Source organism: Nerophis ophidion, linkage group LG23 (assembly GCF_033978795.1).
Source record: "Nerophis ophidion isolate RoL-2023_Sa linkage group LG23, RoL_Noph_v1.0, whole genome shotgun sequence".
NCBI classification, from domain to species: Eukaryota; Metazoa; Chordata; class Actinopteri; order Syngnathiformes; family Syngnathidae; genus Nerophis; species Nerophis ophidion.
The window spans coordinates 17,903,488-17,930,796 of record NC_084633.1 but is presented as its reverse complement, the minus strand read 5'-3'; the positions used below and the strand labels follow the sequence as shown (position 1 = coordinate 17,930,796).

General features: G+C 44.4%; 1 protein-coding gene across 1 annotated transcript in view; it reads left to right on the top strand.

Moving 5' to 3' along the window:
- The window catches only part of pitpnc1a (phosphatidylinositol transfer protein cytoplasmic 1a), a 230,466-nt gene that overhangs the window by 146,803 nt on the left and 56,354 nt on the right, over positions 1 to 27,309 (top strand). The window contains exons 3-4 of the mRNA XM_061885075.1: positions 10,868 to 11,016; positions 27,144 to 27,232. Of these exons, the coding sequence (XP_061741059.1) occupies positions 10,868 to 11,016; positions 27,144 to 27,232 (238 nt within the window). The remainder of the gene's footprint in view (positions 1 to 10,867; positions 11,017 to 27,143; positions 27,233 to 27,309) is intronic.

Below are 27,309 nucleotides of genomic sequence, written 5' to 3'. Positions count from 1 at the left end.
CCCGCCTCCTGTTGGTAGAGGGCGCTAGTGATCCTCCTTGCGACAACAAGCAGCAAGAGTGAGCAGTGTGTGTTTATATTTTCCTCTCGCTTGCACTTTTAACATGGAGGATTACATATCTAAAATAAAACAGTTTTCTAAACCGGATTTTCAATCGAAGCAGGAGGTAATAAAGGAAGATCTCTGTCGAGACAGAGAGACTTATAAAACTGAAGAAAGATAAGGAAGACTTCTATAAACAAGTTATCGATGCTTTTGATCAGAAGGAGCTGCGCATGGACTTCATTTATAAGTAAAGGTAAAACCAGAATAACGTTTTTTTTTATTAAAAGTGCTTTTCATGATGGTATTCTTAGATCACACTCAAATTTATAAGCGCAGGCCTGAATTTACCGCATGCCTTTGGTAAGCGCCGGAGTGAGAAGAGGTTTTAAATGAATTAGCGCCCCGACGGCAATTCAAGGAAATACGGTATATATCGTGTATGGTGACATGGCCTAAAAATATCGAGATATTAATAAAAGACCATATCGCCCAGCCCTAAAACGACTGCATTTTCTGCAACTTAACATTCGCCTGTGTCCCACTAGACACACCAATAAGCTTGTTTATGGATGTAAAATTCAACTCCTCCTAGTAAGTTGCCATTTGTTATATTTCCTATAACTTTGTGACATGATACAATGCACATTAATGAAGACATACAATATAAATGTGACAGACTGTAGCCAAAGGCTGATTTCCATCTGCATCTCATTGCAAAGAAACAAGCCCAGGGCTCCCACGAATTCAGCGCTCTAGTGAGTTGTATTTTTCATGCACTTATTTTTGCTGTATTTATCTGGCACAAGTGGAAAATAATGCCTACATTAAACCGTTCCGTGGTGCAAAAAAGATTGGGGACCACTGCCCTTGAGCAGGGGGTGCCCATTACCTCAATCCCCAGCGCGATAGTCATTACATATCGTCAATCTTCACTCTGACGTCACATTCGTCCCTTGATTGTAATTCGCGGCGACCGAGGGTCTTGTGAGATGGCTGCTGGCTGCATGGGAGAAAACAACAGGCGGGAACACGAGAAACACTTTTGATTTCAACACGGATTCTCTCGCCCCGAACACTTGCCGTCAAAATTGCAAAGACCAAACCAAAGGGCTGGTCCATCCTGCCTGCATTAAAGGCCTACTGAAATGAGATCTTTTTTTATTCAAACGGGGATAGCAGGTCCATTCTATGTGTCATATTTGATAATTTCGCAATATTGCCATATTTTTGCTGAAAGGATTTAGTAGAGAACATCCACGATAAATTTTGCAACTTTTGGTGCTAATAAAAAAGCCTTGCCTGTACCGGAAGTAGCAGACGATGTGCGCGTGACGTCACGGGTTGTGGAGCTCCTCACATCTGAACATTGTTCACAATCATGGCCACCAGCAGCGAGAGCGATTCGGACCGAGAAAGCGACGATTTCCCCATTAATTTGAGCGAGGATGAAAGATTTGTGGATGAGGAAAGTGAGAGTGAAGGACTAGAAAAATATACAGTGGGAGCAATTCAGATGTTATTAGACAAATGTACTAGGAGAATTCTGGAAAATCCCTTATCTGCTTATTGTGTTACTGGTGTGTTAGTGAGTTTATATGGTCGTACCTGTGCAACCTGGAGGTCGGCCCATCTCTGCCCTTCGCAAGGGACCGTTTTCGAAACACGATCTTTCGAAATGATCGCTGCATACACTGTACTTTGTGTGTGTGGTCCAATCCAACCGTGTTCGCTTGACCGCTCTGTTCCATAGTAAAGCTTCACCGTCATCTTTCGGGAATGTAAACAATGAAACACCGGCTGTGTTTGTGTTGCTAAAGGCGGCCGCAATACACCGCTTCCCACCTACAGCTTTCTTCTATGACGTCTCCATTATTCATTGAACAAATTGCAAAAGATTCAGCCACATGTCCATAATACTGTGGAATTATGTGATGAAAACAGACGACATATCTGGGAACGGTGCTGGAACAAGATGTCCTCTACAATGCGTGAAGTCTGTAGCAAGCGTCATCATACCGCAACGTTTTAGCATGATACTTCCGCGCGAAATTTAAAATTGCAATTTAGTAAACTAAGCCGGCCGTATTGGCATGTGTTGCAATGTTAATATTTCATCATTGATATATAAACTATCAGACTGCGTGGTCGGTAATAGTGGGTTTCAGTAGGCCTTTAACAAAAGCCCCCCAACATGGTTTTGGACCACAAACTACCCAAGACAGCCGTTAAGATCCATGTTAACCTTGATTGTGAGGCTTGACAGTCACAATGATGTCCAACTCTTCACTATTTGGTATAAATGAGGAAGGTAGTGATATTTCCTTGGAACTTCCATTCTATTCTTAGAGAAGTGTTAATGGTACACATGACATTTGCTGCTGTACTCTACACTGTTAGAGAAACAGGTACAGTAGCAGTCTTTAAGGTACAATCTCGACAGAAACCTAGTGCACATAAGCTTGCGAGCTACACAGTTAGCCTCCGATGTATTTCTTGTAAAGAGAAAGTATTAAAAGTCGGACAAATAAGAGGACATATATATATATATATATATACAAACCCCGTTTCCATATGAGTTGGGAAATTGTGTTAGATGTAAATATAAACGGAATACAATGATTTGCAAATCATTTTCAACCCATATTCAGTTACAAAGACAACATATTTGATGTTCAAACAGATAGAATTTGCAAATAATCATTAACTTTAGAATTTGATGCCAGCAACACGTGACAAAGAAGTTGCGAAAGGTGGCAATAAATACTGATAAAGATGAGGAATGCTCATCAAACACTTATTTGGAACATCCCACAGGTGTGCAGGCTAATTGGGAACAGGTGGGTGCCATGATTGGGTATAAAAGCAGCTTCCCAAAAAATGTTCAGTCTTTCACAAGAAAGGATGGGGCGAGGTACACCCCTTTGTCCACAACTGCGTGAGCAAATAGTCAAAAAGTTTAAGAACAATGTTTCTCAAAGTGCAATTGCAAAAAATTTAGGGGTTTCAACATCTACGGTGCAAAATATCATCAAAATGTAGAATCTGGAGAAATCACTCCACGTAAGCGGCATGGCCGGAAAACCAACATTGAATGACCGTGACCTTCGATCCCTCTGACGGCACTATCAAAAACAGACAATCTCTAAAGGATATCACCACATGGGCTCAGGAACACTTCAGAAAACCCCTGTCACTGAATACAGTTGGTCGCTACATCTGTAAGTGCAAGTTAAAGATCTACTTTAGGGGGACGGCGTGGCGCAGTGGAAGAGTGGCCGTGCGCAACCCGAGGGGTCACTGGTTCAAATCCCACCTAGAACCAACCTCGTCACGTCCGTTGTGTCCTGAGCAAGACACTTCACCCTTGCTCCTGATGGGTGCTGGTTGGCGCCTTGCATGGCAGCTCCCTCCATCAGTGTGTGAATGTGTGTGTGAATGGGTAAATGTGGAAGTAGTGTCAAAGCGCTTTGAGTACCTTGAAAGTAGAAAAGCGCTATACAAGTACAACCCATTTATCATTTATTTACTATGCAAAGCGAAAGCCATTTATCAACAACATCCAGAAACGCCGCCGGCTTCTCTGGGCCCGAGATCATCTAAGATTGTCCACACTTTTAAGTCAGGACTTTGAGAAGGCCATTCCAAAACCTTAATTCTAGCCTACTTTAGCCATTCCTTTACCACTTTTGACCTGTGTTTGGGGTCATTGTCCTGTTGGAACACCCAACTGCGCCCAAGACCCAACTTTCGAGCTGATGATTTTAGGTTGTCCTGAAGAATTTGGAGGTAATCCTCCTTTTTCATTGTCCCTATTACTCTCTGTAAAGCACCAGTTTTATCTGACCACAGAACTTATCTTATGATGGCCTACTGAGGATGTTGTAGTGGTTTGTGTTGTGCCTTGTGCAGCCCTTTGAGACACTTGTGATTTAGGGCTATATAAGTAAACATTGATTGATTGATTGATTATCTTTGTCATTCTAATGAATCCTTTACATTGTAGATGTGTTGGTATGCACTGTGAAAGTTACCGTGTAACTATTTTTTGTTTTGTTTTGTTTTAAATCATGCCTAGCCCATTTTGTCAATGCAACTGAAATTATTTCACAGTCCCCACAACTGCTCAATCAGAACCCAAATTCTTGTCAAGTACCTTTTTACTTTACACACCTGATTGTCAGATGGAAAATTTGCAGTGGCATTGTGATATAAGAAGTTACACCCAAGGTTTCTCACTTGGTTTAGACCGGCTCTTAATTTTCCACAACACGACTCCACTCCCTCCATTCACGGCTTTTTGTGGCTGTTGTGAAGTCACAAGCTAACGTCCTATGCCATACTTTTTTCCAATAGCTTAACAGAGCTATCCCTGGTTGGCGGTAACAATTGTGTGTGTGTGTGTGTGTGTGTGTGTGTGTGTGTGTGTGTGTGTGTGTGTGTCGCAGCAGAGCTCTCGACGACCCCTTAGCATTCCTGTCAAGTAGCATAAGTCATCATGAGGGCCGTATCTATTTCTCAGACCTGAAAATAGTACTACAAGCAGTTGGAATTCTGTCCAGTACACTCACACTTTTCAAACGAATGGAAAATAGTTGGCACGGGACTCTCCATTCCAGCCTGTCATGATGCCCAAAATGTTATTGCATGGGGCCAAGTGGGTCAGTAACTCTACAGTCGTGGTCAAAAGTTTACATACACTTGTAAAGAACATAATGTCATGGCTGTCTTTGAGTTTACAATCATTTCTACAACTCTTATTTTTTGTGATAGTGATTGGAGCACATACTTGTTGGTCACAAAAAAATCCATAAAGTTTGGTTCCTTAATGAATTTATTATGGGTCTACTGAAAATGTGAGCAAATCTGCTGGGTCAAAAGTATACGTACAACAATGTTAATATTTGCTTACATGTGCTTTGGCAAGTTTCACTGCAATAAGGCGCTTTTGGTAGCCATCCACAAGCTTCTGGTTGAATTTTTGACCATTCCTCTTGACAAAATTGGTGCAGTTCAGCTAAATGTGTTGGTTTTCTGACATGGACTTGTTTCTTCAGCATTGTCCACACATTTAAGTTTGTTTCATCTGACATCACGTGGACAAAGACAAGACCTTCTGGAGGAAAGTTCTGTGGTCAGATGAAACAAAACTTGAGCTGTTTGGCCACAATACCCAACAAAATGTTTGGGGGAGAAAAGGTGAAGGCCTACTGAAATGAGATTTTCTTTTTTAAACGGGGATAGCAGGTCCATTCTATGTGTCATACTTGATCATTTTGCAATATTGCCATATTTTTGCTGAGAGGATTTAGTAGAGAACATCCACGATAAAGTTCGCAACTTTTGGTCGCTAATAAATAAGCCTTGCCTGTACCGGAAGTAGCAGACGATGACGTCACAAGTTGATGGCTCCTCACGTCCTCACATTGTTTATAATGGGAGCCTCCAGCAGCAAGAGCTATTCGGACCGAGAAAACGACAATTTCCCCATTAATTTGAGCGAAGATGAAAGATTCGTGGATGAGGAAAGTGAGAGTGAAGGACTAGGAAAAAAAAAAATAGAAAAAAAAAGACGAGAGCAGTGGGAGCGATTCAGATGTTATTAGACAAATTTACTAGGATAATTCTGGAAAATCCCTTATCTGCTTATTGTGTTAATAAAAAAGCCTTGCCTGTACCGGAAGTAGCAGACGATGACGTCACAAGTTGATGGCTCCTCACGTCCTCACATTGTTTATAATGTGAGCCTCCAGCAGCAAGAGCTATTCGGACCGAGAAAACGACAATTTCCCCATTAATTTGAGCGAGGATGAAAGATTCGTGGATGAGGAAAGTGAGAGTGAAGGACTAGGAAAAAAAAAATAGAAAAAGAAAAGACGAGAGCAGTGGGAGCGATTCAGATGTTATTAGACAAATTTACTAGGATAATTCTGGAAAATCCCTTATCTGCTTATTGTGTTAATAAAAAAGCCTTGCCTGTACCGGAAGTAGCAGACGATGACGTCACAAGTTGATGGCTCCTCACGTCCTCACATTGTTTATAATGTGAGCCTCCAGCAGCAAGAGCTATTCGGACCGAGAAAACGACAATTTCCCCATTAATTTGAGCGAGGATGAAAGATATGTGGATGAGGAAAGTGAGAGTGAAGGACTAGGAAAAAAAAAAAATAGAAAAAAAAAGACGAGAGCAGTGGGAGCGATTCAGATGTTATTAGACAAATTTACTAGGATAATTCTGGAAAATCCCTTATCTGCTTATTGTGTTAATAAAAAAGCCTTGCCTGTACCGGAAGTAGCAGACGATGACGTCACAAGTTGATGGCTCCTCACGTCCTCACATTGTTTATAATGAGAGCCTCAAGCAGCAAGAGCTATTCGGACCGAGAAAACGACAATTTCCCCATTAATTTGAGCGAAGATGAAAGATTCGTGGATGAGGAAAGTGAGAGTGAAGGACTAGAAAAAAAAAATAGAAAAAAAAAGACGAGAGCAGTGGGAGCGATTCAGATGTTATTAGACAAATTTACTAGGATAATTCTGGAAAATCCCTTATCTGCTTATTGTGTTAATAAAAAAGCCTTGCCTGTACCGGAAGTAGCAGACGATGACGTCACAAGTTGATGGCTCCTCACGTCCTCACATTGTTTATAATGTGAGCCTCCAGCAGCAAGAGCTATTCGGACCGAGAAAACGACAATTTCCCCATTAATTTGAGCGAGGATGAAAGATTCGTGGATGAGGAAAGTGAGAGTGAAGGACTAGGAAAAAAAAAAATAGAAAAAAAAAAGACGAGAGCAGTGGGAGCGATTCAGATGTTATTAGACAAATTTACTAGGATAATTCTGGAAAATCCCTTATCTGCTTATTGTGTTAATAAAAAAGCCTTGCCTGTACCGGAAGTAGCAGACGATGACGTCACAAGTTGATGGCTCCTCACGTCCTCACATTGTTTATAATGGGAGCCTCCAGCAGCAAGAGCTATTCGGACCGAGAAAACGACAATTTCCCCATTAATTTGAGCGAGGATGAAAGATTCGTGGATGAGGAAAGTGAGAGTGAAGGACTAGAAAAAAAAAAAAAATTGAAAAAAAAAAGACGAGAGCAGTGGGAGCGATTCAGATGTTATTAGACAAATTTACTAGGATAATTCTGGAAAATCCCTTATCTGCTTATTGTGTTAATAAAAAAGCCTTGCCTGTACCGGAAGTAGCAGACGATGACGTCACAAGTTGATGGCTCCTCACGTCCTCACATTGTTTATAATGGGAGCCTCCAGCAGCAAGAGCTATTCGGACCGAGAAAACGACAATTTCCCCATTAATTTGAGCGAGGATGAAAGGATGATGATAGAGATAGTGAAGGACTAGAAAAAAGTTAAAAAAAAAAAAAAAAGGCGATTGCATTGGGACGGATTTAGATGTTTTTAGACACATTTCCCTTATCTTCTATTGTGTTGCTAGTGTTTTAGTGAGATTAAATAGTACCTGATAGTCGGAGGGGTGTGTTGACGCCAGTGTCTGAGGGAAGTCGAAGGCAGCTGCATGTACGGCGCAAGCGCAGCTGATCCGCGGTACGAGGCACCTTTTTACCACAATTTTCTCAACGAAACCTGCCGGTTGACAAGTGGTCAGGAACCATGTTCGCTTGACCGCTCTGATCCATAGTAAAGCTTCACCTCCAGGGAATTTTAAACAAGGAATCACCGTGTGTTTGTGTGGCTAAAGGCTAAAGCTTCCCACCTCCATCTTTCTACTTTGACTTCTCCATTATTAATTGAACAAATTGCAAAAGATTCAGCAACACAGATGTCCAGAATACTGTGGAATTGCGCGATGAAAAGAGACGACTTTTAGCCGCAAATGGTGCCGCGCTAATATGTCCCCTCCCACCCAGGACGTCACGCGTACACGTCATCATTCCGCGACGTTTTCAACAAGAAACTCTGTGGGAAATTTAAAATTGTAATTTAGTAAACTAAACCGGCCGTATTGGCATGTGTTGCAATGTTAATATTTCATCATTGATGTATAAACTATCAGACTGCGTGGTCGCTAGTAGTGGGTTACAGTAGGCCTTTAATCCCAGGAACACCACCCTACCGTCATGCATGGTGGTGGTAGTATTATGCCTTGGGCCTGTTTTCCGGCCAATGGAACAGGCAATAAATTTGGAAGAAAAAAATTGAGACCTTTAATCCCAGGAACACCATTCTTACCGTCAAGCATGGTGGTGGTAGTATTATGCCTTGGGCCTGTTTTCCGGCCAATGGAACTGGCAATAAATTTGGAAGAGAAAAATTGAGACCTTTAACCCCAGGAACACCATTCTTACCGTCAAGCATGGTGGTGGTAGTATTCTGCTCATGGCCTGTTGTGCTGCCAATGAGTTTACAGAGTAAACGGGACAATGAAAAAGGAGGATTACCTCCAAATTCTTCAGGACAAAGGTTGGGTCTTGGACGCAGTTGGGTGTTCCAACAGGACAATGACCCCAAACACACGCCAAAAGTGGTAAAGGAATGGCTAAATCAGGTTAGAATTAAAGGTTTAGAATGGCCTTCAGATAGTCCTGACTTAAACGTGTGGACAAGGCTGAAGAAACAAGTCCATATCAGAAAAACAACAAATTTAGCTGAACTGTACCAATTTTGTCAAGAGGAGTGGTCAAAAACTCAACCAGAAGCTTGTGGATGGCTACCAAAAGCGCCTTATTGCAGTGAAACTTGCCAAGGGACATGTAAGCAAATATCAACATTGCTTTATGTATACTTTTGACCCAGCAGATTTGCTCACATTTTCAGTAGACCCATAAGAAATTCATAAAAGAACCAAACTTCATGAATGTTTTTTGTGACCAACCAGCATGTGCTCCAATCACTCCATCCATTCATCCATTTTCTACCGCTTATTCCCGTCTGGGGTCGCGGGGGGCGCTGGCGGCGATCCAAGCTACATTTGGGCGGAAGGCTGCGTACACCCTGGACAAGTCGCCACTTCATCGCAGGGCCAACACAGATAGACAGACAACATTCACACTCACATTCACACACTAAGGCCAATCACTCTATGACAAAAAAACAAGAGTTGTAGAAATGATTGTAAACTCAAAGACAGCCATGACATTATGTTCTTTACAAGTGTATGTAAACTTTTGACCAGGACTGCAGATTACTATTGTCATGTTGTCAGCTACTAACTCAGAATGAGGGCTTTGTCATTGTGCTCGACTTTCTCCTTGCTGTAGTGTTAGCTTTGTATTAGCTTTCACTGTTATGCTGATGACACCCAACTCTACATGCCCCTAAAGCTGACCAACATGCCGGATTGTAGTCAGCTGGAGGCGTGTCTTAATGAAATTAAACAATGGATGTCCGCTAACTTTTTGCAACTCAACGCCAAAAAAACGGAAATGCTGATTATCGGTCCTGCTAGACACCGAACTCTATTTAATAATACAACTCTAACATTTGACAACCAAACAATTAAACAAGGCAACACGGTAAAGAATCTGGGTATTATCTTCGACCCAACTCTCTCCTTTGAGGCACACATTAAAAGCGTTACTAAAACGGCCTTCTTTCATCTCCGTAATATCGCTAAAATTCGCTCCATTCTGTCCACTAAAGACGCTGAGATCATTATCCATGCGTTTGTTACGTCTCGCCTCGACTACTGTAACGTATTATTTTCGGGTCTCCCCATGTCTAGCATTAAAAGATTACAGTTGGTACAAAATGCGGCTGCTAGACTTTTGACAAGAACAAGAAAGTTTGATCACATTACGCCTGTACTGTATATACCTTTATATACATATATACATACATATATACCTATACTGTATATACCTTTATATACATACATATATACCTGTACTGGCTCACCTGCACTGGCTTCCTGTGCACTTAAGATGTGACTTTAAGGTTTTACTACTTACGTATAAAATACTACACGGTCTAGCTCCATCCTATCTTGCCGATTGTATTGTACCATATGTCCCGGCAAGAAATCTGCGTTCAAAGGACTCCGGCTTATTAGTGATTCCCAAAGCCCAAAAAAAGTCTGCGGGCTATAGAGCTTTTTCATTTCGGGCTCCAGTACTCTGGAATGCCCTCCCGGTAACAGTTCGAGATGCCACCTCAGTAGAAGCATTTAAGTCTCACCTTAAAACTCATTTGTATACTCTAGCCTTTAAATAGACTCCCTTTTTAGACCAGTTGATCTGCCGTTTCTTTTCTTTTTCTTCTATGTCCCACTCTCCCTTGTGGAGGGGGTCCGGTCCGATCCGGTGGCCATGTACTGCTTGCCTGTGTATCGGCCTGGGGACATCTCTGCGCTGCTGATCCGCCTCCGCTTGGGATGGTTTCCTGCTGGCTCCGCTGTGAACGGGACTCTCGCTGCTGTGTTGGATCCGCTTTGGACTGGACTCTCGCGACTGTGTTGGATCCATTTTGGATTGAACTTTCACAGTATCATGTTAGACCCGCTCGACATCCATTGCTTTCCTCCTCTCCAAGGTTCTCATAGTCATCATTGTCACCGACGTCCCACTGGGTGTGAGTTTTCCTTGCCCTTATGTGGGCCTACCGAGGATGTCGTAGTGGTTTGTGCAGCCCTTTGAGACACTAGTGATTTAGGGCTATATAAGTAAACATTGATTGATTGATAGTGCCCCACATTATTTATTTGGCCAACTCTTTCCAAAGAGCCTAATCTACATGAGGAGCTTTGCTGCTATCACAATGTTCCAATGACTTTCACCTTCCTAATTGAATGATTAATATAAAATGAAGTACATCTGATTGTTTGTCTCTTGTCCTATCTTTCAGTACCGGATCGGCCAGCTGTACATGATCAGCAAGCACAGCCATGAGCAGAGCGAGCGTGGGGAGGGGGTGGAAGTTGTGCAGAATGAGCCCTATGAAGACCCTGAGCACGGTGTGGGACAGTTCACTGAGAAACGGATCTACCTGAACAAGTGAGTATCCTCTACCTTGCGACACAATATTACAATACAATTCAGAGCTTGCTGTGTTGCAGGGGAGTTTTGTGTGTTCACATCCCGGTTAAATGTGCTCACAGACTTCGACGTGCTTCGAGCGGAATATCTGTTCCATTGTCTTTTTGATTGATTGAGTGAAACTTTTATTCGTAGTTTGCACAGTACAGTACATATTCCGTACATCCATCCATCATTTTCTACCACTTATTCCCTTTGGGGTTGCCTATCTCAGCTACAATTGAGCAGAAGGCGGGGTTACACCCTGGACAAGTCACCCCCAGAAAACATTCACACTCACATTCACACACTAGGGCCAATTTAGTGTTGCCAATCAACCTATCCCCAGGTGCATGTCTTTGGAGGTCGGACGAAGCCGGAGTACCCAGAGGGAACCCACGCAGTCACGGGGAGAACATGCAAACTCTACACAGAAAGATCCCGAGCCCGGGATTGAACCCGGGACTACTCAGGACCTTCGTATTGTGAGGCAGACACACTAACCCCTCTTCCCCCGTGTTGCCATATTCCGTACATCCATCCATCAATCTTCTTCCGCTTGTCCGAGGTTGGGCCGAGGGGGCAGCAGCCTAAGCAGGGAAGCCCAGACTTCCCTCTCCCCAGCCGCTTCGTCCAGCTCTTCCCGGGGGATCCCGAGGAGTTCCCAGGCCAGCCGGGAGACATAGTCTTCCCCGTGGCCTCCTACCTGTTGGACGTGCCCTAAACACCTCTCTAGGGAGGCGTTCAGGTGGCATCCTGACTTTGCCTGAACCACCTCATCTGGCTCCTCTCGATGTGAAGGAGCAGCGGCTTTACTTTGAGTTCCTCCCGGATGGCAGAGCTTCTCACCCTAAGGGAGAGACCCGCCACCCGGCGGAGGAAACTCACTTTGGCCGCTTGTACCCGTGATCTTATCCTTTCGGTCATGACCCAAAGCTCATGACCATAGGTGAGGATGGGAACGTAGATCGACCGGTAAATTGAGAGCTTTGCCTTCCGGCTCAGCTCCTTCTTCACCACAACGGATCGGTATGACGTCCGCATTACAGAAGACGCCGCACCGATCCGTCTGTCGATCTCACGATCCACTCTTCCCCCACTCGTGAACAAGACTCCTAGGTACTTGAACTCCTCCACTTGGGGCAGGGTCCCCTCCCCAACCAGGAGATGGCACTCCACCCTTTTCCGGGCGAGAACCATGGACTCGGACTTGGAGGTGCTGATACTCCTTCCGGTCGCTTCACACTTGGCTGCGAACCGATCCAGTGAGAGCTGAAGATCCCGGTCAGATGAAGCCATCAGGACCACATCATCTGCAAAAAGCAGAGACCTAATCCTGCGGTCACCAAACCGGAACCCCTCAACGCCCAGACTGCGCCTAGAAATTCTGTCCATAAAGCTTATGAACAGAATCGGTGACAAAGGACAGCCTTGGCAGAGTCCAACCCTCACTGGAAATGTGTTCGACTTACTGCCGGCAATGCGGCCCAAGTTCTGGCACTGATCATACAGGGAGCGGACCGCCACAATAAGACAGTCCGATACCCCATACTTTCTGAGCACTCCCCACAGGACTTCCCGAGGGACACGGTCGAATGCCTTCTCCAAGTCCACAAAGCACATGTAGACTGGTTGGGCAAACTCCCATGCACCCTCAAGAACCCTGCCCAGAGTATAGAGCTGGTCCACAGTTCCACGACCAGGACGAAAACCACACTTTTCCTCCTGAATCCGAAGTTTGACTATCCAGCGTAGCCTCCTCTCCAGTACACCTGAATAAACCTTACCAGGAATGCTGAAGTCCGTACAATTGACCACTAAATGGTAACACCCTTATAAGTTTTTCAACTTGTTTAAGTCGGGGTCCACGTTAATCAATTCATAGTTGCGGGTACTTCTGCATGGTAGTTCCTTCTGAAATTCCCATTGACGACGAAGAAGTGGAGTTGCTCTACCTGCCGGTTTTGCTGAGCGGTGAACTAAAAAGACAGTCGGTGGAATTTACGGCCGTTAAATGCCACAAGAAACGAGGAAGAGGAGTAGTGCTCAACCCCAACTACTGTGCAGCCAGTTCGACCCAAGCACATTTAACTGTGTCCGGAATAGTCTCAGAGGTGAGACGATGAAAGCATTTCGTATATACAATGGGCCGGTTTAAATGTTATGATATGCTTTTGTGGGCAGCATGATGGCACAGGGGTTAGTGCATGTGTTTCACGATAAGAAAGTCCTTGGTTCGAGGTCTTTGTGTGGAGTTTGCATGTTCTCCCCGTGAATGCATGGGTTCCCTCCGGGTACTCCGGCTTCCTCCCACCTCCAAAGACATGCACCTGGGGATAGGTTGATTGGCAACACTAAATGGGCCCTAGTGTGTGAATGTTGTCTGTCTATCTGTGTTGGCCCTGTGATGAGTTGGTGACTTGTCCAGGGTGTACCCCAACTTCCGCCAAAGTGCAGCTGGTTGTGTAAATGGTAAATAAAAACAGAATACAATGATTTGCAAATCCTTTTCAACCTATATTCAATTGAATAGACTGCAAAGACAAAATACTTAAAATTCGAACTGGAAAACTTTGTTATTTTTTGCAAATGTTAGCTCATTTGGAAATTGATGCCTGCAACATGTTTAAAAAAAGCCGGCACAAGTGGCAAAAAAGACTGAGAAAGTTGAGGAATGCTCATCAAACACTTATTTGGAACATCCCATGAGTGAACAGGCTAATTGGGAACAGGTGGGTGCCATGATTGGGTATAAAAGCATCCATCCATTTTCTACCGCTTATTCCCTTTTGGGGTCGCGGGGGGCGCTGGCGTCTATCTCAGCTACAATCGGGCGGAAGGTGGGGTACACCCTGGACAAGTCGCCACCTCATCGCAGGGCCAACACAGATAGACAGACAATATTCACACTCACATTCACACACTAGGGCCAATTTAGTGTTGCCAATCAACCTATCCCCAGGTGCATGTCTTTGGAAGTGGGAGGAAGCCGGAGTACCCGGAGGGAACCCACGAATTCACGGGGAGAACATGCAAACTCCACACAGGAAGATCCCGAGCCTGGATTTGAACCCAGGACTGCAGGACCTTCGTATTGTGAGGCAGACGCACTAACCCCTCTGCCACCGTGAAATGCTCAGTTGTTCACAAACAAGGATGGGGCGAGGGTCACCACTTTGTCAACAAAAGCGTGAGTAAATTGTCAAACGGTTTAGGAACAACATTTTCTCAACAAGTTTTTGCAAGGAATTTAGGGATTTCAGCATCTACGGTCTGGAATATCATCAGAAGGTTCAGAGAATCTGGAGAAATCACTGCACTTAAGGGATGATATTACAGACCTTCAATCCCTCAGGCGGTACTGTATCAAAGTGGAAGAAGTGTCAAAAGATGGAGCGAACTGTTTTAATGACATTCAGACTTTACTTCAATCAATTACGGAGCAGCACCTCCTCACCTGGAAACAACAAAGAAAATGAGTCCCGCGAAAACCCGTCCGACTTGAACTCTCTAATAACTAAAGTTCCTTGGGTGAATAATGTAAACTCACTACACCGGTATGTTTTAGCGCTTTCATGGCAAGTTTACTGACAAATATAAGTAAGAACTTTACACTACTTTATATTAGAAACGGCAACAGCGGAGAATGAATGTCACATAACAAGAAGATAGGGGGAAAAGGTTAGACTCGCGGACGCGCAAAATTTTTCAGGACTTCTACAGATCCCAAATACAGATCAGCAGGTACCAGAAGAACAGAATCGGTGACAAAGGACGGCCTTGGCGGAGTCCAACCCTCACTGGAAATGTGTTCGACTTACTGCCGGCAATGCGGACCAAGCTCTGACACTGATCATACAGGGAGCGGACCGCCACAATAAGACAGTCCGATACCCCATACTCTCTGAGCACTCCCCACAGGACTTCCCGAGGGACACGGTCGAATGCCTTCTCCAAGTCCACAAAGCACATGTAGACTGGTTGGGCAAACTCCCATGCACCCTCAAGAACCCTGCCGAGAGTATAGAGCTGGTCCACAGTTCCACGACCAGGACGAAAACCACACTGTTCCTCCCGAATCCGAGGCCCGACCCTCCGACGTAGCCTCCTCTCCAGTACACCCGAACAAACCCCACCGGGAAGGCCGAGGAGTGTGATCCCACGACAGTTGGAACACACCCTCCGGTCCCCCCTCTCAAAGAGAGGAACCACCACCCCGGTCCGCCAATCCAGAGGTACCGCCCCCGATGTCCACGCGACGCTGCAAAGTCTTGTCAACCAAGACAGCCCCACAGCATCCAGAGCCTTAAGGAACTCCGGGCGGATTTCGTCCACCCCTGGGGCCTTGCCACCGAGGAGCTTTTTAACTACCTCAGCGACCTCAGCCCCAGAAATAGGAGAGTCACCGATTCTGTTCATAACTTTTATGGACAGAATTTCTAGGCGCAGTCAAGGCGTTGAGGGGTTCCGGTTTGGTGACCGCAGGATTAGGTCTCTGCTTTTTGCAGATGATGTGGTCCTGATGGCTTCATCTGACCGGGATCTTCAGCTCTCGCTGGATCGGTTCGCAGCCGAGTGTGAAGCGACCGGAATGAGAATCAGCACCTCCAAGTCCGAGTCCATGGTTCTCGCCCGGAAAAGGGTGGAGTGCCATCTCCGGGTTGGGGAGGAGACCCTGCCCCAAGTGGAGGAGTTCAAGTACCTAGGAGTCTTGTTCACGAGTGAGGGAAGAGTGGATGGTGAGATCGACAGGCGGATCGGTGCGGCGTCTTCAGTAATGCGGACGTTGTACCGATCCGTTGTGGTGAAGAAGGAGCTGAGCCGGAAGGCAAAGCTCTCAATTTACCGATTGATGTTCCCATCCTCACCTATGGTCATGAGCTTTGGGTCATGACCGAAAGGATAAGATCACGGGTACAAGCGGCCGTAATGAGTTTCCTACGCCGTGTGGCGGGTCTCTCCCTTAGAGATAGGGTGAGAAGCTCTGCCATCCGGGAGGAACTCAAAGTAAAGCCGCTGCTCCTCCACATCGAGAGGAGCCAGATGAGGTGGTTCGGGCATCTGGTCAGGATGCCACCCGAACGCCTCCCTAGGTAGGTGTTTAGGGCACGTCCAACCGGTAGGAGGCCACGGGGAAGACCCAGGACACGTTGGGAAGACTATGTCTCCCGGCTGGCCTGGGAACGCCTCGGGATCCCCCGGGAAGAGCTAGACGAAGTGGCTGGGGAGAGGGAAGTCTGGGTTTCCCTGCTTAGGCTGTTGCCCCCGCGACCCGACCTCGGATAAGCGGAAGATGATGGATGGATGGATGGAGGTACCAGAAGGTAAGAAAAGTTACTTTTGCAGAATATTGCGAAACAATACACCAAATAATGTCTTTTACCTTATACACACACCATAATAATACTAGTATGTTTAATGCGCCGACAATTGTTCAAGCGGTGTGGCTTCACAGCTTACCAAAGTCGTACTAAAACATTTTTGGCGCCGTGTGTTTATTATATTTTCAATGGAAAATTTAAAATATTGTTTACTTGAGACATGTTGCAATCATAGTGCTGTCGACACTTATGTCTTATGTTTGACTGCCATCTACTGGTCACACTGATCATTACACCATGTACCAAATGAAATAGCTTTGAGGTGAGTAAGCTCAACCAAACTTATTTCTTACATTAGGGTTACGTTAGGCTCCCGCGACCCCGAACAGGACAAGCGGTAAAAATGAATGGATGGATGGGTTATAAGGCGCACCGTCGAGTTTTGAGAAGAAGAAAAAAGGATTTTAAGTGCGCCTAATAGTCCGGAAAATAAGGAACCAAATAAGAAAACTGTTTTGTGTCCTGGACTAAGACAGACCTGGGCAATCATTTTGACTCTGGGGGGGCCAAATTTAGAGACAAAAATGTGTCTGCGGGCTGGTATATCTGATTTTTAGGATCACAAATACAAAACCTCACAATAATGTCTGATTGAATGCTAAAAACGTTATGACAGACCGCCTTAAAAAACATAATGGAATTTAATTTTTTTTCTATGAAGAATAAAACACTAAATATTGACAACACATGAACGTCACACCCCCTTTCGATCGAAATATTTTACAATGAAGTGAAACGCAACAAAAATGCAACAAATAGTGTAACATGAACGCAAAGGGTACAAAATAAACCCACCTACAATCTGATACATCTGATATTTGCTGAATTTCCCCCAGGGATCAATAAAGTACTTTCTATTGTATTATATTTTATTTAGGGATGCACCGAAATGAAAATTTGTGGCCGAAGCCGAATAATGAATGCAGTTTTCACAATTTTTTTAATATTGCATAAATAGCCTACAATAAATATTTCGATATGTTTTTCAAATAAAGTATTTTTTTATTGAATATTGACATTTTTTTAATATTCCTGTAGCCTTTGCTTTTCAAAAAAAGCACAACGTTTTTCATTTATATTAGGCCTTCGAACAAAATATGCATTCCAAAAAAAAAATAAAGTGCATTAAAGTGGATAAACCAACAACAAATGAATTATTGTCCTTTTAGCAAAAGTCTGCTTAGCCACAGTAGATATGCTAATAATGTAAACAGAAGGCTCAAGTAAATCTCAATAAGTGTGTGCTTGTAACCTCATACACTTATACAGGTAGCCTACACAACAGGCTAATAATGTAAACAGAGGCCCCACTAAATCTCAATAAGTGTGTGCTTGTAACCTCATACACTTATACAGGTACACAACATATCCCAACGTCACGTTGGTTGATTGCGTCACCGCGTCAAAAAATTGCGTCACACGCCACTATTCGGCCTTGTTTTTAACTCATTCCACCGAAGGCCGATTGTGGCTTTTTTTTGCCATATTCGGTTACCGATTAATCGGTGCATCCCTAATTCTATTGTATATATTTATTGTGAAAATCTCCTTCCACGTCTGTAGAAACACTTCTCGCCCCCACTGCTTGGTGCCTCGTCTGAGCTGCTGTGACATAGATGACCATAGTAACTAATTAGATGACCATAGCAACTAATTAGATCACCATAGTAACTATTAGTATATCATCCATAAACGCAAATTCCAAGCATTACAATACTTTGCATTAGGGGTGTGGGAAAAAAATTGATTCGAATACGAATCGCGATTCTCACGTTGTGCGAATCAGAATCGATTCTCATTTTCATCTATCCAACAAACCACTACACAGCAATACCATAACAATGCAATCCATTTCCAAAACCAAACCTGACCCAGCAACACTCAGAACTGCAATAAACAGAGCAATTGAGAGGAGACACAAACACGACACAGAACAAACCAAAAGTAGTTCAACAGTATCAATAATAGTTATATTTTCAGCATAGCAGTGAGTAAAAATCCCTCAGACATTATCAGACATTTATAAAAAAAAAAAAAAAATAACATCCATCCATCCATCCATCATCTTCCGCTTATCCGAGGTCGGGTCGCGGGGGCAGCAGCCTAAGCAGGGAAGCCCAGACTTCCCTATCTCCAGCCACTTCGTCTAGCTCTTCCCGGGGGATTCCGAGGCGTTCCCAGGCCAGCCGGGAGACATAGTCTTCCCAACGTGGCATCCAGACCAGATGCCCGAACCACCTCATCTGGCTCCTCTCGATGTGAAGGAGCAGCGGTTTTACTTTGAGTTCCTCCCGGATGGCAGAGCTTCTCACCCTATCTCTAAGGGAGAGACCTGGAAACTCATTTCGGCCGCTTGTACCCGTGATCTTATCCTTTCGGTCATGACCCAAAGCTCATGACCATAGGTGAGGATGGGAACGTAGATCGACCGGTAAATTGAGAGCTTTGCCTTCCGGCTCAGCTCCTTCTTCACCACAACGGATCGGTACAACGTCCGCATTACTGAAGACGCCGCACCGATCCGCCTGTCGATCTCACGATCCACTCTTCCCTCACTCGTGAACAAGACTCCTAGGTACTTGAACTCCTCCACTTGGGGCAGGGTCTCGTCCCCAACCCGGAGATGGCATTCCACCCTACATAAATAACAATACACTTGCATCGCATCTCATAAGCTTGACAACACACTGTGTCCAATGTTTTCACAAAGATAAAATAAGTCGTATTTTTGGTTCGTTTCATAGTTAAAACAAATATACATTATTGCAATCAGTTGATAAAACATTGTCCTTTACAATTATAAAAGCTTTTTCTTTTTTTTTTAAATCTACTACTCTGCTAGCATGTCAGCACACTGGGGTAGATCCTGCTGAAATCCTATGTATTGAATGAATACAGAATCCTTTTGAATCGGGAAAAAAATCGTTTTTGAATCGAGAATCGCGTTGAATCGGAAAAAATCGATATAATCGAATCGCGTGGACATCGGGGGCGGTACCTCTGGATTGGCAGACCGGGGTGGTGGTTCCTCTCTTTAAGAAGGGGTACCGGAGGGTGTGTTCCAACTATCGTGGGATCACACTCCTCAACCTTCCTGGTAAGGTTTATTCAGGTGTACTGGAGAGGAGGCTACGTCGGATAGTCGAACCTCGGATTCAGGAGGAACAGTGTGGTTTTCGTCCTGGTCGTGGAACTGTGGACCAGCTCTATACTCTCGGCAGGGTTCTTGAGGGTGCATGGGAGTTTGCCCAACCAGTCTACATGTGCTTTGTGGACTTGGAGAAGGCATTCGACCGTGTCCCTCGGGAAGTCCTGTGGGGAGTGCTCAGAGAGTATGGGGTATCGGACTGTCTTATTGTGGCGGTCCGCTCCCTGTACGATCAGTGTCAGAACTTGGTCCGCATTGCCGGCAGTAAGTCGAACACATTTCCAGTGAGGGTTGGACTCCGCCAAGGCTGTCCTTTGTCACCGATTCTGTTCATAACTTTTATGGACAGAATTTCTAGGCGCAGTCAAGGCGTTGAGGGGTTCCTGTTTGGTGACCGCAGGATTAGGTCTCTGCTTTTTGCAGATGATGTAGTCCTGATGGCTTCATCTGACCGGGATCTTCAGCTCTCACTGGATCAGTTTGCAGCCGAGTGCGAAGCGACCGGAATGAGAATCAGCACCTCCAAGTCCGAGTCCATGGTTCTCACCCGGAAAAGGGTGGAGTGCCATCTCCGGGTTGGGTAGGAGACCCTGCCCCAAGTGGAGGAGTTCAAGTACCTAGGAGTCTTGTTCACGAGTGGGGGAAGAGTGGATGGTGAGATCGACAGGCGGATCGGTGCGGCGTCTTCAGTAATGCGGACGTTGTACCGATCCGTTGTGGTGAAGAAGGAGCTGAGCCGGAAGGCAAAGCTCTCAATTTACCGGTCGATCTACGTTCCCATCCTCACCTATGGTCGTGAGCTTTGGGTCATGACCGAAAGGATAAGATCACGGGTACAAGCGGCCCAAATGAGTTTCCTGGCTCTCCCATAGAGATAGGGTGAGAAGCTCTGCCATCCGGGAGGAACTCAAAGTAAAGCCGCTGCTCCTTCACATCGAGAGGAGCCAGATGAGGTGGTTCGGGCATCTGGTCAGGATGCCACCCGAACGCCTCCCTAGGGAGGTGTTTAGGGCACGTCCAACCGGTAGGAGGCCACGGGGAAGACCCAGGACAGGTTGGGAAGACTATGTCTCCCGGCTGGCCTGGGAACACCTCGGGATCCCCCGGGAAGAGCTAGACGAAATGGCTGGGGAAAGGGAAGTCTGGGTTTCCCTGCTTAGGCTGTTGCCCCCGCGACCCGACCTCGGATAAGCGGATGAAGATGGATGGATAATCGAATCGCAACCCGAAGAATCGATATTGAATTGAATCGTGGGACACCCAAAGATTCGCAGTATAGTTGAAGACTTACGGTCATTAGAAAACATCACTGCACATAATAATGGCCGCTACACTTTCCATCTTAAAGATCTAAAAAAAAAATATTTAGGAATGTCTGGCGGGCCAGATTGAAAAGCCCAGGTCTGATCTAAGAGAACAAATTCTAATGTATTTTGGATTTACACACATTTGATTATGGCCACATTAGCCTGCAGCAGAATTAAAACTGTCATGGGGGAGTTGGGCATTGGAAATGGGATGACATGACACTTCCAAAATGTCAACAACTATAAGCCGTCTTACTGAAATAAACAGCTGAAGCATAGGTAGTTACCAAGAGTACATGTTATTATGAGCTTTGAGAGCTGCACGAAGCTTGTTAATGACCTTCCAGGAATGAGTGAGGTGTACTAATGTCACCCTGTCCAACACGCTCCCGAGGCTTCAGAAAGGTTGAAGGTTCTCAAGTGTTTTCTCCTCTAAAAGAAACAATCCGTTCATAATACTTCAGAGTTGTGCTTTTTATTGATTTTAGTTGACCTCTTTGATTTTTTTTCCCACCTCATTGAATTGTCCTTACCATTGTAGCTGCGGACAAGCGGAACTCGGCAAATGGAGAAGAAATGGAACGATCTTAAACATATGTAGCGCACGTACAGTCGTATGTGCACTTGTTGGTCACAAAAAACATTCATGAAGTTTGCTTCTTTTATGAATTTATTTTGAGTCTACTGAAAATGTGAGCAAATCTGCTGGGTCAAAAGTATACATACAGCATTGTTAATATTTGCTTACATGTCCCTTGGCAAGTTTCACTGCAATAAGACGCTTTTGGTAGCCATCCAAAAACATAAGTTTTGAATTTTTGACCACTCCATCGTCTGCTTATCCGAGGTCGGGTCGCGGGGGCAGCAGCCTAAGCAGGGAAGCCCAGACTCTCCTCTCCCCAGCCACTTCGTCCAGCTCTTCCCGGAGAATCCTGAGGCGTTCCCAGGCCAGCCGGGAGACATAGTCTTCCCAACGTGTCCTGGGTCTTCCCCGTGGCCTCCTACCGGTCGGATGTGCCCGAAACACCTCCCTAGGGAGGCGTTCGGGTGCCATCTAGACCAGATGCCCGAAAATTGGTGCAGTTCAGCTAAATGTGTTGGTTTTCAATCAATCAATCAATGTTTATTTTTATAGCCCTAAATCACAAGTGTCTCAAAGGGCTGCACAAACCACAACGACATCCTCGGTAGAGCCCACATAAGGGCAAGGAAAAACTCACACCCAATGGATGTCGAGCGGGTCTAACATGATATTGTGAAAGTACAATCCATAGTGGATCTAACATAACCGTGAGAGTCCAGTCCAAAGTGGATCCAATTTAGTGGCGAGAGTCCCGTCCATAGTGGAGCCAGCAGGAAACCATCCCAAGCGGAGGCGGATCAGCAGCGCAGAGATCTCCCAAACCGACACACAGGCGAGCGGTCCATCCTGGGTCCCGACTCTGGACGTGCGATCCATCCTGGGTCCCGACTCTGGACAGCCAGTACTTCGTAATTTCTGACATGGACTTGTTTTTTCAGCGTTGTCCACATGTTTAAGTCAGGACTTAGGGAAGGTCACTCTAAAACCTTAATTCTAACCTGATTTAGCCATTCATTTACCACTTTTGACGTGTGTTGGGGTCATTGTCCTGTTGGAACACCCAACTGCGCCCAAGACCCAACGTCTGGGCTGATGATTTTAGGTTGTCCTGAAGAATTTGGAGCAAATCCTCCTTTTTCATTGTCCCATTTACTCTCTGTAAAGCACCAGTTCCATTTGCAGCAAAACAGGCCCACAGCATAATACTACCACCACCATGCTTGACGGTAGGTTTGGTGTTCGTGGGATTAAAGGCCTCACCTTTTCTTTTCCAAACACATTGCTGAGTATTGTGGCCAAACAGTTCAATTTGTGTTTCATCCGACCACAGAACTTTCCTCCAGAAGGTCTTATCTTTGTCCATGTGATGTCAGAAACTTGCCAAGGGACATGTAAGCAAATACTGATCCGCTTGAGATGGTTTCCTGTGGACGGGACTCTCACTGCTGTCTTGGAGCCACTATGGATTGAACTTTCACAGTATCATGTTAGACCCGCTCGACATCCATTGCTTTCGGTCCCCTAGGGGGGGGGGGGTTGCCCACATCTGAGGTCCTCTCCAAGGTTTCTCATAGTCAGTATTGTCACTGGCGTCCCACTGGATGTGAATTCTCCCTGCCCACTGGGTGTGAGTTTCCCTTGCCCTTTTGTGGGTTCTTCCGAGGATGTTGTAGTCGTAATGATTTGTGCAGTCCTTTGAGACATTTGTGATTTGGGGCTATATAAATAAACATTGATTGATTGATTGAGTGATTCCAATGTTAAAAGGATCAAGCCATTGTTTACAAATTTGGTAAATTAACCAATAAATAAATAAATAAATAAATAAACATTGATTGATTGATTGACATTAACATTGCTGTATGTATACTTTTGACCCAGCAGATTTGCTCACATTTTCAGTAGACCCATAATAAATTCATAAAAGAACCAAACTTCATGAATATTTTTTGTGACCAACAAGTATGTGCTCCAATCACTCTGTCACAAAAATACAAACCCCATTTCCATATGAGTTGGGAAATTGTGTTGGATGTAAATATAAACGGAATACAATGATTTGCAAATCCTTTTCAACCCATATTCAATTGAATGCACTACAAAGACAACATATTTGATGTTCAAACTCATAAACTTTATTTTTTTTTGCAAATTATAATAAACTTAGAGTTTCATGGCTGCAACATTTGCCAAAGTAGTTGGGAAAGGGCATGTTCACCACTGTGTTACATCACCTTTTCATTTAACAACACTCAATAAACTGAACCGAGGAATAAAGTGAACTGAGGAAACTAATTGTTGAAGCTTTGAAAGTGGAATGCTTTCCCATTCTTGTTTTATGAAGAGCTTCAGTCGTTCAACAGTCCGGGGTCTCCGCTGTCGTATTTTACGCTTCATAACGTGCCACAGATTTTTGATGGGAGATAGGTCTGGACTGCAGGCAGGCCAGTCTAGTACCCGCACTCTTTTACTACGAAGCCACGCAGTTGTAACACGTAGCTTGACATTGTCTTGCTGAAATGAGCAGGGGCGTCCATGATAACGTTGCTTGGATGACAACATATGTTGCTCCAAAACCTGTATGTACCTTTCAGCATTAATGGTGCCTTCACAGATGTGTAAGTTACCCATGCCTTGGGCACTAATACACCCCCATACCATCACAGATGCTGGCTTTTCATCTTTGCGCCTACAACAATCCTGGATGGTTCTTTTCCTCTTCGATCTGGAGGACACACGTCCACAGTTTCCCCCAAAAAATTGAAATGTGGACTCGTCAGACCACCGAACACTTTTCCACTTTGCATCAGTCCATCTTAGATGAGCTTAGGCCCAGCGAAGCTGGCGGCGTTTCTGGGTGATGTTGATAAATGTCTTTCGCTTTGCATAGTAGAGCTTCAACTTGCACTTACAGATGTAGCGACCAACTGTAATTAGTGACAGTGGTTTTCTGAAGTGTTCCTGAGCCCATGTGGTGATATCCTTTAGAGATTGATGTCACGGTCATTCAATGTTGGTTTCCGACCATGCCGCTTACGTGGAGTGATTTCTCCGGATTCTCTGAACCTTTTGATGATATCATGGACCGTAGATGTTGAAATCCCTAAATTTCTTGCAATTGCACCTTGAGAAACGTTGTTCTTAAACTGTTTGACTATTTCCTCACGCAGTTGTGGACAAAGGGGTGTACCTCGCCCCATCCTTTCTTGTGAAAGACTGAGCTTTTTTTGGGAAGCTGTTTTTATACCCAATCATGGCACCCACCTGTTCCCAATTAGCCTGCACACCTGTGGGATGTTCCAAATAAGTGTTTGATGAGCATTCCTCAACTTTATCAGTATTTATTACCACCTTTCCCAACTTCTTTGTCACGTGTTGCTGGCATCAAATTCTAAAGTTAATGATTATTTGCAACAACAAAAAATGTTTATCAGTTTGAACATCAAATATGTTGTCTTTGTAGCATATTCAACTGAATATGGGTTGAAAAGGATTTGCAAATCATTGTATTCCGTTTATATTTACATCTAACGCAATTTCCCAACTCATATGGAAACGGAGTTTGTAAAAGAGTTGTAGAAATGATTGGAAACTCCAGACAGCCATGACATGATGTCCTTTACAAGTGTATGTAAACTTTTGACCACGACTGTACCATCAAGCTGCTGACTGTCAAAATGCATTAAACACGACTTGATGCAAGTTGCAGGGAATAATTGCATTTGTTAAGCGATGCGATGAAGTGTGTATAAAGAGTTTATTTGCTGCACAATAAAGCAGCATAATGGCCCATAAGCAGTCTGCTAAGCCTGGGGAAAAAAAGTCTCTATATTATAGAATGACTTGAAAAATAGAAATTGCCCAAGTGGCTCAGGCCCAGTCTTGATTGTATCTCTACTTCCGCCTGATTGGTTCATTTTAAGTCCGCAGTAATGTGTACTCAGGCTCTTTTGGGTTCCACAGATTGCCTTCTGATCGAACGCCAGTCCCTCTCAGCGTCCGTTCCCTATCAACTGTTTTATTTAATTTGTCTGCAGAGTTTTACATTTCTAAAACATGAAGCTTGAACATTTTTAATCAAGTCCTATCGTCTTCTTTCTCTACTTCTCACAAGACACATTTATATCAATCAATCAATCAATGTTTATTTATATAGCCCCAAATCACAAATGTCTCAAAGGACTGCACAAATCATTACGACTACAACATCCTCGGAAGAACCCACGAAAGGGCAAGGAAAACTCACACCCAGTGGGCAGAGAGAATTCACATCCAGTGGTACGCCAGTGACAATGCTGACTATGAGAAACCTTGGAGAGGACCTCAGATGTGGGCAACCTCCCCTCTCTAGGGGACCGAAAGCAATGGATGTCGAGCGGGTCTAACATGATACTGTGAAAGTTCAATCCATAGTGGCTCCAACACAGCCGCGAGAGTTCAGTTCAAAGCGGATCCAAGACAGCAGCGAGAGTCCCGTCCACAGGAAACCATCTCAAGCGGATCAGCAGCGTAGAGATGTCCCCAACCGATACATATATTATTTGGATGCCCATTGAGGTGACTGCAACTGGGGTTGTACGGTATACCGGTATTAGTATACCGTATTTCCTTGAATTGCCGCTGGGGCGCTAATTCATTTAAAACCTCTTCTTACTCCGGCGATTACCAAAGGCATGCGGTAAATTTAGATAGATTAGATTGGATAGTACTTTATTTATTCCGTCAGGAGAGTTCCTTCAGGAAAATTACAATTTTCAGCACAATCCCATTCAAGATCAGACAAACATTACAGGGAGACAGAACAGGATCGCTGACGGGTCTGCCGGCTTCCAGCGCCCCTTACAAAAAAAAGATGACATACAGGTTAAAAAAAAAAAAAAGAATAGAAGATTAAAATAAAATAAAAAATAAAAATCGGTCTTAGCCTAGGCCCTGGAGTGGGGGTGCAGACTGAGGCCAAGGGGAAAAAACTAGGCCTGCGCCTCTAGATTTAAAATGTTGCTTACTTGAGACATGTTGCAATCATAGTGCTGTCGACACTTATGTCTTATGTTTGACTGCCATCTACTGGTCACACTGATCATTACACCATGTACCAAATGAAATAGCTTTGAGGTGAGTAAGCTCAACCAAACTTATTTCTTACATTAGGGTTACGTTAGGCTCCCGCGACCCCGAACAGGACAAGCGGTAAAAATGAACGGATGGATGGGTTATAAGGCGCACTGTCAAGTTTTGAGAAAAGAAAAAAAAAGGATTTTAAGTGCGCCTTATAGTCCGGAAAATAAGGAACCAAATAAGTAACTGTTTTGCGTCCTGGACTAAGACAGACCTGGGCAATCATTTTGACTCGGGGGGGGGGCCAAATTTAGAGACAAAAATGTGTCTGCGGGCTTGTACTGTATATCTGATTTTTAGGATCAGTAATACAAAACCTCACAATAATGTCTGATTGAATGCTAAAAACGTTATGACAGACCGCCTTAAAAAACATTGCATTTTTTTTGTGGTTCCCTTTATTTCGAAAAGGATCAAAAAGTATCGAAATTATTTCAGTACCGGTACCAAAATATTGGTATCGGGGGACATTATCTGCAACTAATCAGCATTTAAAGTCCATCATGTAGTTTTTTTTATTGCAAACTCCCAACAAAGCTAATCCCTTTGCATTTGTTTGTGGTTCACAGCAAGTTGCCAAGCTGGGCGAGAGCGGTGGTGCCGAAGATTTTCTATGTGACGGAGAAGGCTTGGAACTATTACCCGTACACCATTACAGGTATTGTTGAATACTTTCAAATTGTGGTTGATACTAAAAGAAATTCATCAATCAATCAGACCTCACAGTGTGTTCTT